This window comes from Sceloporus undulatus, chromosome 1 (assembly GCF_019175285.1).
Source record: "Sceloporus undulatus isolate JIND9_A2432 ecotype Alabama chromosome 1, SceUnd_v1.1, whole genome shotgun sequence".
NCBI classification, from domain to species: Eukaryota; Metazoa; Chordata; class Lepidosauria; order Squamata; family Phrynosomatidae; genus Sceloporus; species Sceloporus undulatus.
In genome coordinates, this window is record NC_056522.1 from 271,892,698 (window position 1) to 271,908,552 (window position 15,855).

Below are 15,855 nucleotides of genomic sequence, written 5' to 3' on the forward strand. Positions count from 1 at the left end.
CCATGTGTCTCCTCTGCAATCCAGACACATGTTTCATCATCCATGGCTACCTGCACTTGGACATTGAAGTGTCCTTGGCCCAATGAGCTTCAGTTGTGCTAGATCAACCTTGCCACTGTGCTGAATGCTCATGGCCAAACACACACACACACATCAAGCATTTCCCTGTGTGCTGTGTTTTTAACCCTTCAAATCCTGACAGACCTCACATATAAGTTGAGGGCAGGTTTTGCAGCCAAAATTATTGATTTTGATAACACCCATGGATAAATTGAGGGTAAAACCAAGAGCAGCCCAAGGACTCTGCTGAGTGTGTGGTGGGCATGTCTGGAGAGCAGCACCTTTAAATGCTGGCTCCAAGCCCCCCACCCCCAGAAGACCAAGAGCTGGTCCAAGAGGCAGTTTCTGCACCTTTCTACGCCTGGGCTCCAGCCTTGCCTCAGCCCCTGGACTATGGAGGGCAGAGCGATGGCAGGTCTTAAGCAGCCACCCCTTCCCTTTTTTACTACCTGCCGATGAATGCTGGGTCGAGAGGTAGCTTCTGTCCCCTTTTCCACCTGAGCTTTAGTGATCATTTAGGGGTGTTTAGCATGGAGATGGTTATCTCGGCACCAGCTCCTAGTCCCCCCTTTTCTTTTTTCTCCTGGATTGAGATTGTAATGTTATTTAGATTGTGCATTGTTGAATACTGTTTTATTTTTAGGATTGGGATGGGAGGCCAAGAAGGGGATTAATTTTGTATTTTTGATTTGTTATGTTAATTGCCATATATTTTCATTGTTCTTTGTATTGTTTTTATTTGCTATGTATTTTTTCTTTTTTTGCTATTTATTGCTATTGTGATTTGTTATGTTATTATTATTGCTATTGTTAATTGTTATGTAATTTTTTTACTGTTGTAACCATCCCTGTTTCTTTGTGATTGGGCAAGCTATAAATAATTATTATTGTTGTTGTTGTTGTTGTTGTTGTTGTTGTTAAACCTTGGGACATGCAACAAAGAGTCTAAAGGGTGAAGCAAAGGAAAACAATGCCAAAGAACTCACAAAATTCCAGCAGGCATAACACGAAAGGTTGATGGATAAGTAAGCAGAGGAAGATCAGTGATTCCAGAACAGGTTACACTCCTTTTGTTTCACCAGAGGATGGTTCCTTTTTAAATACGAGTTAAAGGACAGTACTTACCCATGGATAAATTGACTCAGGTTTTTTGAGTCATTTTTTGTGCTGTATATACTCATATATAAGTATATACAGCACATATGCTCCTTTACCAAGTAATTAAATGTAGAGAGGTCCAGTGGTTTTCAGATGAAAGTTCAGTTACCAATTGTTGTTTCAGTGTGACTGCAACAAAATAATTTCCTCAGTGAATTTGTTTATTTATTTAGTGCTGTATATTTTCTCATACAGATTGAGTATCCCTTATCTGGAAATCAGAAATCTGAAATCCAAAATTGTCTACATGGGTAGCTGAGATAGTGACACTTTTGCTTTCTAATGGGTCACTGTATACCAACTGTTCCATGGACAAAATTATTAAAAATATTATGTACAAAATTACCTTCAGACTATATGTATAAGATGTATATGAAAAATAAATGAATTTCATGTTTAGACTTGTGTTCTCATCTCATTATGTATATTCAAATATTCCAAAATCCAAATAAAATAAAATAAAATCCAAAATCCAAAACACTTCTGGTCCCAAGCATTTGGGATAATGGCAACTCAGCCTGTACTATGTGACTAGATTGTTGTTGAAAAAGAGTCAGTAGTTGCCTCGGTGTGCAATCTTCCATTTTGTAAATACGCAAAGTAATACTTAGGTTCTGTAATATACAGCAAATTCCTAAAAAATGCATTGTGGTGATTTTGAAGCAAGTTCAAGTTTGACAGATTTGAGTGGCTTCTAATAGACAGCATCGTCAGGGTGTAGTAACAAGAGGGCACAAATTATTAATGAAAGAAAAAACACAAAACTACTATTGTAAGCATAGAAATCTGAAATTTATGTACTTAGTTTAGGAAGGGCAAGAATTTGCCTCCTCACCTCCTCTCAGCGTAAACAGCTGCACTTTGAAGTTAAGTTGGGTCAAAGACAAAGACAGAAAGTGGGATGAGGACAGAGAAACTGAGTCCCGAAACAGTTGGGCAGGAAAGTGCGGCTTCTGGCCACTCTGGGGGTATGACATTTACAAAATGCATGCCCCCCAGAGTGGCTGGAAACTGCGCGAAGAGCATGCCCAGCTGGGAAAAGCCAGCCAGAAAAGGAGTGCTCTTTGCAAGTGTCTCATTTTGGACTGCAGCAGTGGCCTGGATCAGGCCCAGGCCCTTGCAGTTGCTGAGATCCCATGCTGATTGGGGCAGGAGCAACCTCTGGCTGCTCCTTTTGCCCATCTGCATTACCCCTGGGACATTTAAAAGCATCTGAGGAAGTGGGATGTTAGAGGATTAACAGAAACCATCCCCGCCAAACTGGAACAGTTGGAGGGTATGCCGTTGAGCCAGAAGTTGGATCAAATCAGTTGGCTAAGATTATATGATATGCTGATATTCATCCACCCCAAAGTATATCTAACACAGCTCCTATCTACATGGGCCAATTAAACTGGCCTCCATCCATTCTTTCAGCAGGGAGTCCAGATGAAGCAGGGCCCAGACCCCAAGTTGGGCATGAACAGACTGGATGATGTCTGGCCGATCCAATGCCAAACCAGGGTATACCCTTCTTGAAATGCATTAAAAAATCTCTATTTCTTCCAGATCTGTCTAGAAGATCCGGAGTCTTCTGTTCTGACACTGAGTGGTTTTTTGAAATGTGTCCCATTTGGTGCAGTTGCCATTATCAAGTGTTGGTTGCCCTGATGTCATGATGAGGCATCCAGCTACTGCCTTGTTCTGACCTCAGAACAACTGATGTGCCATGGCGGTGGCAGTGCCGGGCAGCAGAGCAGAATGTGCATGCAAACAGCTGCTCAGTGTCAGAATGAAGGGCCTGAGTAATGGGGAGAGGTTGGAATTGCACTGGGACCAGAATACACCTCATTGCCCCTGGAGTATCCTGGCCAATGCAGACAGAACCACAGTGGCTGAGAGATGTTGCTTCAGTAGAGAGCAGCCACAAGGAGAACAAAAATGTTGGTGGAGGAATTAATTGGTTTTATCAGATATTGAAAATGATATTATCCAAAGATATAGCTGTGTTAGCCTGTAGAACAGGGATAGGCAGGATCCGCGGGCCGGATGCGGCCCGGCGAGGCCTTGGGACCGGCCCCACCCAGTCCTGCCACCGATTGCCGCCGGGGCCTTTGGCGTCTCGCGCGAGGGGCATGGTGGGGCAATTGTCTATAGAAGCCTCAGAAACATGCATTTATCTTAACATTTTTTAAAAAATCAGCAATTTTTTTTTGCATGTCCTCCATTTTTTTATTTAAAAAGTGCCCCCATTTGAAAATTTTGTCCTACATTTGTCCCGGTTATTTATTTATTTAATTTTAAAAAATTATTTATTGTTTATTTTTTTGTCGGCTTCGGCCCCCCCAGTTGTCTGAGGGAACACACACCCGGCCCCCGGCTCAAAATGGTTTTTGCCTACCCCTGCTGTAGAATCACTATGTAGAGAGATCTTGTAGCACCTTTGAGATCAACTGAAAGAAATTGCAGCATGAGCTTTCACAGACTTCAGTCTACGTCCTCAAATGCATTGGTGGAGTGGAAGCCAGTCACAGACATATATATGCCATTGATATGTGAGGATGTCAATTCAAATTACAAATCCTTTGTGTATTGAAATGAAGTTGCAGGTCCAGTTTTCACGATGGTTGTTAGTGCACAAAGGCATAGGAAACTGGTCTTTTTGCATGGAGATAAACTGGCAGATCCAGTTTTGCAATGGGACTAGCCTGTGGTGAGGGGAAGAGATGAATGTAGGGCACCCCCATGAGGATGGGGTCAGATAGTGTTGAAGTGTGCGTAGTGAGTCAGGAAACCATTGGCTTTGTTCAATCCACTGCTGATGGACTATAGTTTGTGGATGAATTCCAGTTCTGCTGTTTCTCTTTCCAATCTACCTTTGTAGTTCTTTTGTTCAATGACTGCTGTTCTGAGGTCTGAGATTGAATGCCTAGGGAGATTGAAATGTTCTGCCATCAGTTTTTATGTGTCCCCATTCCTAAAGTCTGATTTATGTCCATTTATCTTCTAGTACAGGGACTGGACTGTTTGTCCAATGTAGAGTGCTGAAGGGCATTACTGACACAGTATAGCATAGATCACATTGGAGGATGAGCACTGAAGCCTCCCCTAATATTGTGGGTGATGCCATTAGATCTTGTAATGACATTTTCTAGAAAATGTTTGAGGAATGCTTGTTGTAATTCCTTGAGTTTGGCATCCCTGTCTTGTGGGTCTGAGCAGATGTGATTATATCCAAGGGGTTGGCTGTAGACTATGGATCTAGTGGTGTGTTCAAGGTAGAAACTGGAGGCATGGAAATACGTGTTTGTGGGTTTGTGATATAGTGTGGTGCTTATCTTTCCATTTTGTAGCTGTACTGTGGTGTCCAGAAAGTGAACTTGTTCAGTAGATAGTTCCAGGCTGAGCTTGATGGTGGGGTGGAAGTTGTTGAAACTCTGGTGGAATGTTTTGAGTGAGTCCTCTTCATGAGTCCAAATTATGAAGATATCATCAATGTACCTCAGGTAGAAGAGCGGTTTCTGGGTGCAAGAGTTAAGGAAGAATTATTCTAGGTCAACCATGAAGATATTGACATATTGTGGTGCCATGCGTGTACCCATGGCGGTGCCATTAACTTGAAGGTATATGTTGTTATCAAAGGTGAAGTAATTGTGTGTGAGAACAAACTAGCAGATCTTAGTGGCTAGGTCTGATAGGTTCCCATAACAACGATTTCCATGTTCCTGATGTCTTGTAGTCTTGTGTGGGATCTTGGTGTACAGGAATTCCACATCCATAGTGGCTAAGATGGTGTTTCCTGGAAGATTGTGGATGGATTTTATCTTCTGTAGGAAATCTGTGGTGTCCTTCATATAGCTGGGGGTGTTTGTGGTTATGGCATATGGTTAAAGGATATTGTCCATATAGGTGGAGCCACTGACTGTAAGTGTTCAATTGCTGGAGGTGATAGGTCGGCCAGGGTTGCCCTGTTTATATATTTTGGGTAATAGGTAGAATGTGCCTGGTTGGGGCTCTTGGGGTGTGTCAAAAAGGATTTAGTTTTGCGTCTCTATGGGAAATTCCCTGAGCAACCTGTGTAATTCCTTCACATACTAATGGCATATATGTGTCTGTGCCTGGCTTCCACTCCACCAAATGAATTTGAGGACGTAGACTAAAGTTTACAAAAGCTCATGCTGTCAATTTCTTTCTTTCAGTTAGTCTCAAAGGTGCTACAAGATCTCTCTCCATATTGAAAATGGTATTTTTCAGCTAAGTTTCATATGGAACAGTAAATGTATTGTCTACCAAAATTCCCTGAGTGTATTCAAGCTTTGTGTTGGTGACACTCACCACAGACCCAATGGGCTTTGTCAACCCTTGTTAAACTGAATAAGACATTTATGGTCTATTACTCATCTTGATTGTCATTTCACTCCCTTAGGGCAAAACCCACAAATTAAATTGTAAATGTTACATTTGATTACATCACATTAAACCTTTGTGCATACTTGAAGTGCCATGAGACTGACAATCTAAAATTATGGCAGTGGAAATGGGTATGGCTTCAGAAATAGGAAAGGACTGACTTTAAAGGGCCTGAAGGCAAAGCTTATTTTAAAAATTTACATTATTTATAACACTCTGTCTTTCCATTGAATGATCAACAAACTGGCAAAGTTTGAAATGCTGAGATGATGCTGAATTGTGTATTTCATGGATCAGAGTTCAGGCTATTACACAGTATGCTACATGATTATTAAACTTTCACCTTTCTAGTGAAATTCTTAGGGCCTTACTGCATTACAAAAGAAAGATAAGAGGCAGCGAGATAGAAGTGATGCTTACCTTCTTGCATGCTAACGAAGCACTTCTGCTCTACTGCTGAGGAAGATGATTCTAAAAACCTGACTTTTGTCCTGCTGGAAAAATCTGTTTGGCAAAAGCCATACGTTTATGAGCAGCTCCTCACATCCCATCACCCATTACTTTTGGCCATGTTGGATGTGGCTGATGGAAGGTGAAATCCACCAATATGTGAGAAGGGAGAAAAGTTTGTTCAAAATGGACTACGGTTTTGTCTTCCATCTCTTTTAAATCCAGATCAGCATTGATTAGAGAAGGCACCTTGAAAATTATACACAAGCTAGTCAGAATGGTTAAAATGTTTCCTCCAAATGTTGGCATAGTTGTAATGCTAAAGGCACATTTCTACACATGTGGCTAGACTGTCCCAAAATAAACACATTTTGGCAATTGGTACTTGAGCAAAATTCATTGATTACCAACCAAGAAGTAACATTATGTCCAGAAATGCTTTTGTTATCAATATATGTAGGCCCGAACCCAAATCTGAAATATAGAAACCTCATAGATTTCTTCACTACCACAGCCTGTGTAGAAATTGCCAGATGTTGGAAAACAGGAGAGATGTCTCTGGATATATGGTGTAAAAAGGTATGGGACCTATGGTTATTTGAAAGACAGAATGGCAAGTTACACAGGATGTCCAAAATCAGGACTTTTCATGGATAAATATTTAAAAAGTCAATGAGTGGAAACCATTTATCCATGCTAAGTCCAGAAACAAGACAAGGCAACCTCCATACCATCCGAACCTTTGGTTGGACATTCTGGATTAAATTTACACAAAGACAGCACTGGACTTTAAAATGGCCGCTTACACTGAGCAGAACCCAAGAAGGAGACTTGCAACATAATTCAAAGTTGTGAGATAAACTGTTTTATTTTGTTTTATTGTTGTATTATGTTTTGTACATAGTTGTTTACTACTACTACTACTACTACTAATGAAAACATGTATAAAAATAAAATGTGATATTGCTACTTTGTCCACTCGGAATTTTGCTCAGTTTGGAACCTAAAATGTGGCATGTGATGTTGGTAATGATCCTCTAGAGGGCAGCACTAACATCTACTTTTCTGATTCACTGTTATTATAACAGTGGTTTAGACTAGATGATATTAGGCACACATGTACATATAATTCTCTCTCTCTCTCTCTCTCTCTCTCTCTCTCTCTCTCTCTCTTACCCTTTCCGGAAATGGTCCTGTCACAAAGAATCTTGTGACATATACAGGGGCAAAGGTGAAGTCTGTACATGTAGAGAAATCTTGTCCTGGGTCTGAGAAGGGATGCCAAGAACTGTGCTGAGTCAATAACTTGCTTTCACTAATCCTTGAAGTCAGAAATTGTAAATATGTGCTGTTTTAAAAAGAAAGCTGAGGTTCTTGGAATACTTCCCATATTGCTCTGGCACGATCTTGGTGATTTAAAATTTGTCTGATATGAAGAACTAATGTTATATAAATGTGTATTTTGAATTTAGAGACAGGGAAGGTCTTTACATGGGGCAGAGGAGACTACGGTCAGCTTGGAAGAAGTGAGCTGCCATATGGACAACTGGGCCAAGATGAACACAGTTTGAAAGAACCTCTCCATTCTCCTGCTATAGTACCTGTCCTCACTGGAGCATCACAGGTAAGAAAAAGCCATGCATATACTTGGTTTCATACCTGTTTTGTTGTTGCCTTGGGTTTTTAGTCTGCAAACAAAACTATAGGTCTTGTGCTAGACTTTTGGGCACAGAGTAAAGGACATCTGTATACCTCAGACTTTCACAGACAAGGCAGGGACAGCCCTGCCATAAGAAAAGTGAGATAGGTGCCTCAGGTGGCAGATATTGAGGGGAAAGCAGTGGCATGTCCCCTCTCCATTCATCTCCTACTCCCCTTTCCCCTAAGGCTGTGTGTACTGGCTGTTGCTCTCTATTATATGGTGGAGGATGTTATCTCATTCCCAGGGTCAGTGGCATCACTGGGGTGTGTGGTCTGCACCTGGTGACACCCTATGGGGGAAGTGATACCACTGCTCCTCAAACAGCTGTCTTTTGGGAGAAACAGGCAGTGGCATTCACCTGCTTCCCTTTAAAATGCTTTAAGAGATGGTGTGAGTGGGGTTACGCTCAATAGAAGGAGAAAAGAGACACCCCATGATTTTTTTAAAAAATGAAAATTTCAAAATTTAAAATTTTAATTTGTTAAATTTATTTTTAAAAAATATTATTTTACATTTTTCTTTAAAAACATCACATTTCACCAAATCTCACTTTAAGCCCATGAATAAACATTTAGGTTGTATGTATGAGACTGCAATTGAAAGGTATAATTTTAATTGTGCTAGTTGTTTATGTCACAAATATTGCCATTACATTAAATGATATATGGGACTAATGAATAACATTACTGCAAAAAACATTACTAAGGATTCTGTAGCATCTGGCTGATAGTTGCCAACCTAGTCTTGGCTTACTTGAGTAAATGTTCACCAGAGAACCTGATCATACAGGGTGGATTATATGGGAGGAGGTGATCCCATAGAGAACCTGGACCAAACCATGTAGGTCTTTAAAGGTAATAACACTTTGTACTTTGACCGGAAACTAATTGGGAGCCAGTGAAGTGATTTTAATATTGATATAATGTGATCACTCCTGGATGTCCCTGTGATCAATCTGTTTGCCATGTTTTGAACTAGCTGAAGTTTCTGAACTTGGCACAGAGATATCCCAATGTACAGCACAGAAGTCCAGCCTTGAGGTTACCAGCACATACATTTAGGTCCTCCAACTCTGGGTAATGGTGCAGCTAGTGTATTAGTTGAAGCTGATAGTAAACATTCCTGGCTGTTGCCTCTGTCTGACCTGTCATTTGAAGTGACGGATCCAGAGGCATCCCCAAGTTGCAAACACAGTCTTTCAGGGGGAGTGTAACCCCATCCAAGACTGGTTGATGCACATTCAAACCCAGGTTAGGACCTTTGACTGTGAGCACCTCTGTCTTGTCTGGATTCAGCTTCTCATTCAGCACATTACTCCCTCAGGCATTCATTCAGAGGAGACACACTATCCTTAGCTAAGGCTGTTTTTGAAGGCATGGAGACATATATTTGGATATTGTTAGCATATTGATAGCACCTCAACGCATGCCTCCAGATGATCTGTCCCAGTGGTTTCATGTAGATGCTGAATAGCATTGCCCTTGTGATTCCTGTATGTTGTATGTTAAAATGATCTCATGTGTTTCTGTTGTGGAGTTTTATTTGAACTGATCAGGATATGCCTTCCTGTTTCTTTTAACGTTTTTCCTGCTCAATAAAAAGTGCTTCTGACATTACATTAGGTTTTAGTGTGGCTCTATCTTGCTTTTTCTATGCACATGTTCTGTAGTCGTTGGTATAGTATTGACAGGTAAAGCTGTCATTTTTATGGACTTAAAAGTTTTTAAGGACTATACAGTGACCAGAAAAAAATATTAGTGGACATAAACTGAAATGAAAAAGCAAATATCAAGAATACTATGACTAGTTAAACTTTAAGGCAGGTGGTGAGAGTTTATTTTATTGATATAACAACTTGGTAAGCCCGGCAGTGTTACAGATGTTACAGATGTAGCTAGAAAGTATACAGAACTAAATTTGATAGCTAAATCCTAGAGATGCCAGATATAATCAGATCATGAAGAACTTCAATGGAGCTGATTCTATAATAAAATTGACAGTTTGGCACTAGCTAGAGTCCAGGAATGTCACAAAAGTTGAGCTCTTGCCAGTCATGAATGTCAGAAAATAGTACCTTAATACTTGGATATCTAAATCATCAGCTCCACACCAGCTTGAATGTTGACTTGGGGCATTTCACATCACAGAGTCACTCACTGGGGACATCAACTGTATATACAGCTCTGGGTTTGGAAGAGAAGCTGCTTCTAGATTATCTATTTTCTTGTTTTTGTCTACTTGATTCATTAAAATACAACGCTGAAAAGATTACAAATCTGCATTCTCTGCCTGTAGCAGGCCTCCCCTTCCTCCCTCCCCTCTGAAATTGAGAGACTTAAATTAATTCTGTCTTATCCTACATCGTGGCAGGTATATTTTGAGAATGATTCTGTATGAGTAGCAACAGTAGATGAGCCAATGTGGAATAGTGGTTTGAATGTTGCGTTAGGGCTCTGGGAGACCAGGCTTTGAATCCTCACTTGGCCCTGGAAACCCACTGGTTGACATTAGGCAGGTAGCACACACTCAGCCTCATTGGAGGGCAATGGCAACTCCTCTAAAAACAAAAACAAAACCCAAACCCATTATAGGTTTGCTTTAGGGTTACCATATCTGGGAAATGACTTGAAGGTACACAGCAGTGACAGCCACATTAGATACAGCCTTGCATTAACTTTATAAGCATAGGTGTTGAAAAACTGGTCCACTGTGTTCTTTCTTCTCCATTTCCCATGGCTGGATCCGCCGACTGCATACATTATCTATATGCACCACCAGTTGCTCCAGCACACAGGAATAGCTCCCTGAAAGAGTTGTGGTTCTGTGGAGTAATTTAAGATTCCCAAGGCTTCAGCCCTTGCCAAGGAAACAAGAATATTAAATATCAAACAATGTCAAAGACAAGCCTGTTAGGATCTTGCTTCCAATTAGCAGAGTTGCAGAAATGTGCCTTTGTTTAACTATGCTTCCCTAAGCCTGAGACTGACTAAAAAAAATAACATAAGTAGCTTGTAGTTCAAACAAAAGTTTACTAATGACTTTAATCTATATATACATATAGGCTATAGCCTCATCAAGCTCATGAATAGTTCAGGTAAAAAGAAATCTTTATCTCACCATCTTTCCGAAGAAAGTTGAGAGAAGAGGAAGATGGAGGACCAACAGTTCAGTTGAAAATCTTTGAGAGAAAATGTCTGTTAGTCCCAAAGGGGGAGTGATCTAAATCACATGGTTAGCGAGAGAGAGAGAGAGAGAGAGAGAGAGAGAGAGAGAGGAGTTTGCAGGCAGGAAATCCCTATTTATCTACGGAGGGAGAAAGAGAATGCAAAAATCTTCCACCAGGTTCCTCCACCCCATCTCTTTCTGTGAGGGATTTGCAGATGTATTGCTGTTTGTCAGTTAGGGGCTAAACATACGGGCTAAAAGAGGTGCATTCATGCTGACTTGCAGGTGTGGCATTTAGATGAAAAGAGACATAATTTTCAGATGGTCAGAAACAGGAAGCCCATATTGCAAATTGACACCCCTGTTTGATAGGATATTAGATCTGAGGTGTTATCAGTTGGTTATCCCTGTTTTATATCATGTATGTTACAGACAGTAAGGCCCTTATACTGTTGGGATAAACTTCATGTCAGAGGAAAAAATAGATCATAGTTGTGAGGTAATTCAAGTGCACACTCTTTTCAGATGGTGGGATTGAATGTGTAGACAAATGCACTCAGTCCCCACAGTCTGCATGTAGCTGCAGCTCTATCCCTTACCATGTCCCCTGCCACAATGTAAGCAGTGGCAATTTGGGGACCAGCAAAAGGTGTACGCATCCATGTGAATGAAGCTGCCGTGGTGATGGGGGATGTCAGTGGGGCAGTGGATCTGGTCTGGGTTTTATTCCTGACGTTAAGAGAACTATCTAAGGTGATGATATTTAAGCTCCTTGGATAAGCTCCTTTAAAGCTAGAACTAAAACCAGAAATGGAAATGTGCCTGGTTCCTTTTTTTCTGTTAAAAGTTGGCTCCCAGGCTTGAGTCTGAAGTTGAGACTTGGCTTGAAAGTATCTTGCAAGGACTTGAGACTTATCTTGAGATATGAAGGTAGGGAATTGAGAAAAGACTTGAATACATCACTAGTTTATTCCCACATTAGAAGGAACAGTGTGTACCTCCTGTTGCACTGCTGATCCTGTACCTATTCCAGTTGGCATGATATGGAACACAGGAGACTGTTGGCTATACCTTAACTGAAAGAATTTGGAGGCTAGTCTGTTTGAGAAACCTGTCATAGACTCAAAGCAGAAAGTCCAACTGTTGTTATCTTAAAACAGGAGGAGGTTGTAGCAATTTTTAATTTGCTCAGTTCACGTTTGATAGTAAGACATTAATAATTAGGTTCCTCTTGCTTCATGTACAGCAGAAACTGGCTTTAATTGACAGACTGATTTTTTTTTCTTCTAATGACAACACAGTTTTGGGTATTTAATCATGGCATGTGTATCTATTTCCTGTAAAGGGACCACCACTAACCACTACTTGTCATCTGTAAACGCTTTGGTAACAGAATACCAAGTTCTATTTTATTTCCTGATGGAAAAAAATGGGAGGCATTTCCTGAGCCTAAAATGATGTGGGGTTGCCAAAATATGGTAAAATTGTCATGTGCCATGTGGTCATTTTGTCTGACAATGCTGCCTTGGGTCCCATGCCAGGAGAAAGGTCAAATAAAAATAATAAATTAATTATCCCAGTTAATTATCTGCCATCCTATTTTCTTAGCTGTTTATAAATGTTCCAGGTTCTCTCTCCTTCTGCATCTCTCGTTTGTCTTTGGCTTACTTCAGTTGCTGTAAAATGAGTTCAAAGTGCAGAAGTAGTTTGCACCCAGATAACTCAGCAGGGATGAGAGGAGGGGCAAATTCCAGATTTTCTTCTACTTAAAACAGGTTTTTTGTGTGATTTTCTTCATGTTTTCCCTCTTGTTGCCTTTTGACCACAGTGTGAAGTTGCTTGGGCACACATGCCCCAGTTTTCATCTGTGAAATGTTAGAGGGTATTAGATTTCATTGAAGCCAGTGATACATATTAGTTAATTACAATATGCAAAGGTTATTTGGAATTCCTTTTTTTCCCTTCAAGGAACTTTTTTTCTAAGGTCAACTATCTGTCACTATTCATTTTATTTATATTAAAACAGTCATCCCATTCTATACGGAGGAAGCTTGGTTTGAGTAACAAATCCAGATTAAAATCAGCACGACACTAGCTATATGTAAATAATGTACTCTGACATGAAATAATTTCCAGGGGATTATTGTATAGTAGTGACACCTTAAAGTGACACATTATATTTGGCACAAGCATTTGTAGACTGCAGCCCACTTCATTAGATGCATGGAGTATTGCCTCACTTGGCAGATATTTATAACATGATTGTGTGGGAGAAAGTTGTGGAGAAAATGAGATGTAAAAGGTATAAAAATGGGTGACTGTCTTAACACTAGTCATTTCACAAACAGTCATTGAGAGCTAACACAGACATAATTGGCACAGGCAAACAGACTAGCACATGTATGGTAGTGACAAACGGTTGTCTATTTCAGTTTACAGGGGGTAAGAGTTTTACTTTGATGGCCAGGGATGGGCATAATATTAATGAATAGTTCACATACTGATAGTATTTATCAATGTTAACATGGTTTTAATTGTGTTTAATTGCTTTTAAAATAACTTTTATATATTTTACTGATGTTTTTGTATGTTCTAAATTTCTGAGTTTAATATTCTATAAGCTGCTTTGAGTCCCAATATTAGGAAAAGATGAATTATTAATGAATGAATAAAAAATTAAGCATCACAACCACTACTACTAATATTTGTGGTCCTCCAGATTACAACTCCTGTAATCCTTCATCATTGGCTGTGCAGGGCAAGAGTTGATGGGAACTGCAATCCAACATCATCTGGAAGGCCACATAAATACACTATAATGGGGTCTAAAATCTGAAACATCAGGGGCCCATATACCTGCTCCTCCACCAATGAGATATTAGTTATCAAGCAAGTGTATGGGCCCCTGTGTGTGATGTTGTGGATTTTAAGTCCCGTCATAGTGTTTTCAGAGTAAACATGGGGACAGGGCTGCCATATTTTTGTCACAGGATCTGATTCCTGTTTCCATATCTCTGCCATGGGCTCTATTGTTGTGGTGAGTAATCTTTCCCTGTTAGGTGGATATGTGTAAGCAGCTATAGGCCTGTTTCCAGAGCTTGTGCCAGAAAACTGTAATTGTCCTGGATGGGCTGGAGATCTTTGGTGGTTTTAGCTGGGAAGTGAAGCTATAGACAGCAGTATGCTCAGTATTTGTTATTCATTAAGGTGCCACTAGATTTTGCTGCTGCTGTTGTTTTGACATTACATTTCTTTTTGACACCTCATACTATCTGGGGTCACTTTTTATGGGACTGATCTCTTGCTGATAAAAGAGAATTTCTTCTTTATATAATGTGGGAAACAACACAGTACATTTCAAATACTGTGTTACAGCATGTACAAATGTTTTGTTTCCTCAGCCATAAAGGATGCTGCCCTCAATACTATTTTTCCTCTGCAGCCAAGGTTTGCTGTTCAGTCAAGTCAGTGAATAACAGTAACACTTTATAATAATGATGTACTTATTGCTTGTGTTGCTACTATAAATGTAAATGTGACTGACAGATTGAGGTTTAGTGTGTGGTGTCTACCTTGAATAATAATTTACTTTACATAAATAAGAGCAAACCTTAGTTTTCATCTGGGATAGCTTGAGTTGTCTTGGTGACTATGGTTGCTACGGCAATGTAGCTGTAATAATAGTAGTTAGCTATTGCCTTCCAACTTTTTCCAAATTACAGAGGTCTTTTCCTCAACACAAGCCAAAAAACTTCTTTGTCTTTAAATTAGGGAATGGGTACTCAGGGTCTGTGAGCCCTAACAAATTCATCTTGTCTATGATGGTGCTATTGATTTATAATCAAGATGTACTGAAATGTTCCTTGGGCAGTTTCTCTTGTAAAAGGAAAGGCGTTCTATGTATTCTACATAGTGCTTTCTGGGAAAGCAGGAGACCAGTATATCATTGGCAGCCTGTTAGGGGCTTATATAAGTGTAAGTCAGCCTTTTGATTGTGCATATCTATATGGACAACCGCCAAAAGACATATTGTATTTTGAGGAGGTGTAGTGGCCTGCCACTATTCTCCTGCAACCCACCAAAATAGACTTACTTTACCTTTCTGAGCAAAACCTTGCTTTGATTCTGCTTAATCCATATCTTGTATATTTGCTACTGTCTGTAAAATATAACATGTAGCTGAGAAAGCACAGGGAGAAGTCTAGACACTTAGAAGAGGTAGAAGCTGACCTAGACTAAGAGATAACGTATGGCTGGGAAAGCACAGGGAGAAATGCTCACACAGCTTACCCAGACAGAGACATAACATGCAGCTGGAACTAAGGAGAAATCTAAAGATAGCAGAGTGAAGTCGAAGGCTTTCATGGGCAGCATCCATGTTTTTTTGTGGGTTTTTCAGGCTATGTGGCCATGTTCTAGAAGATTTTCTTCCTGAAGTTTCGCCAGCATCTGTGGCTGGCATCTTCAGAGAATGCTTGCCTGGAAAAAGTGGGTCTGTATATACTGTGTGAGCCTGGGAATGCAGGAGTGATTTGCATGTGTATTGTTCTGTGCTGGTGGCAGGCCTCAGGCTGGGAGACTAATGCAAAAGAGGATTAATGTCTGCTAATTGGTGATCATTATCTGCTGGGAAAGCCCCTGACTCTGAATGGTTTCCCATTTGCATTTGCTGAATCCTTATTTTGCTATTCCTAAGGACTGGTAGCCACATTTTGTTCACTTTAAGGGTTTCTTCTTTCCGGTTGAAATTATCCAGATGTTTGTGGATTTCAATGGCTTCCCTGTGCATCCTGACATGGTAGTTGTTGGCATGGTCCAGAATTTCAGTGTTTTCAAACAGTATTTTATGCCCAGGATGGTTTGTGGCATGTTCTGCTACTGCTGATTTTTCTGGTTGGCCAAGTCTGCAGTGTCTCGCATGTTCCTTGATT

The 15,855-nt window shown here is 40.3% G+C and overlaps 1 protein-coding gene across 4 annotated transcripts in view; it reads left to right on the forward strand.

Annotated features, from left to right (window-relative positions):
* The window catches only part of SERGEF (secretion regulating guanine nucleotide exchange factor), a 176,785-nt gene that overhangs the window by 37,817 nt on the left and 123,113 nt on the right, over positions 1 to 15,855 (forward strand). For all 4 annotated transcript variants that reach the window (XM_042445842.1, XM_042445843.1, XM_042445844.1 and 1 more), the window contains exon 9: positions 7,530 to 7,681. In XM_042445842.1, coding sequence (XP_042301776.1) covers positions 7,530 to 7,681 — 152 coding nt within the window. The remainder of the gene's footprint in view (positions 1 to 7,529; positions 7,682 to 15,855) is intronic.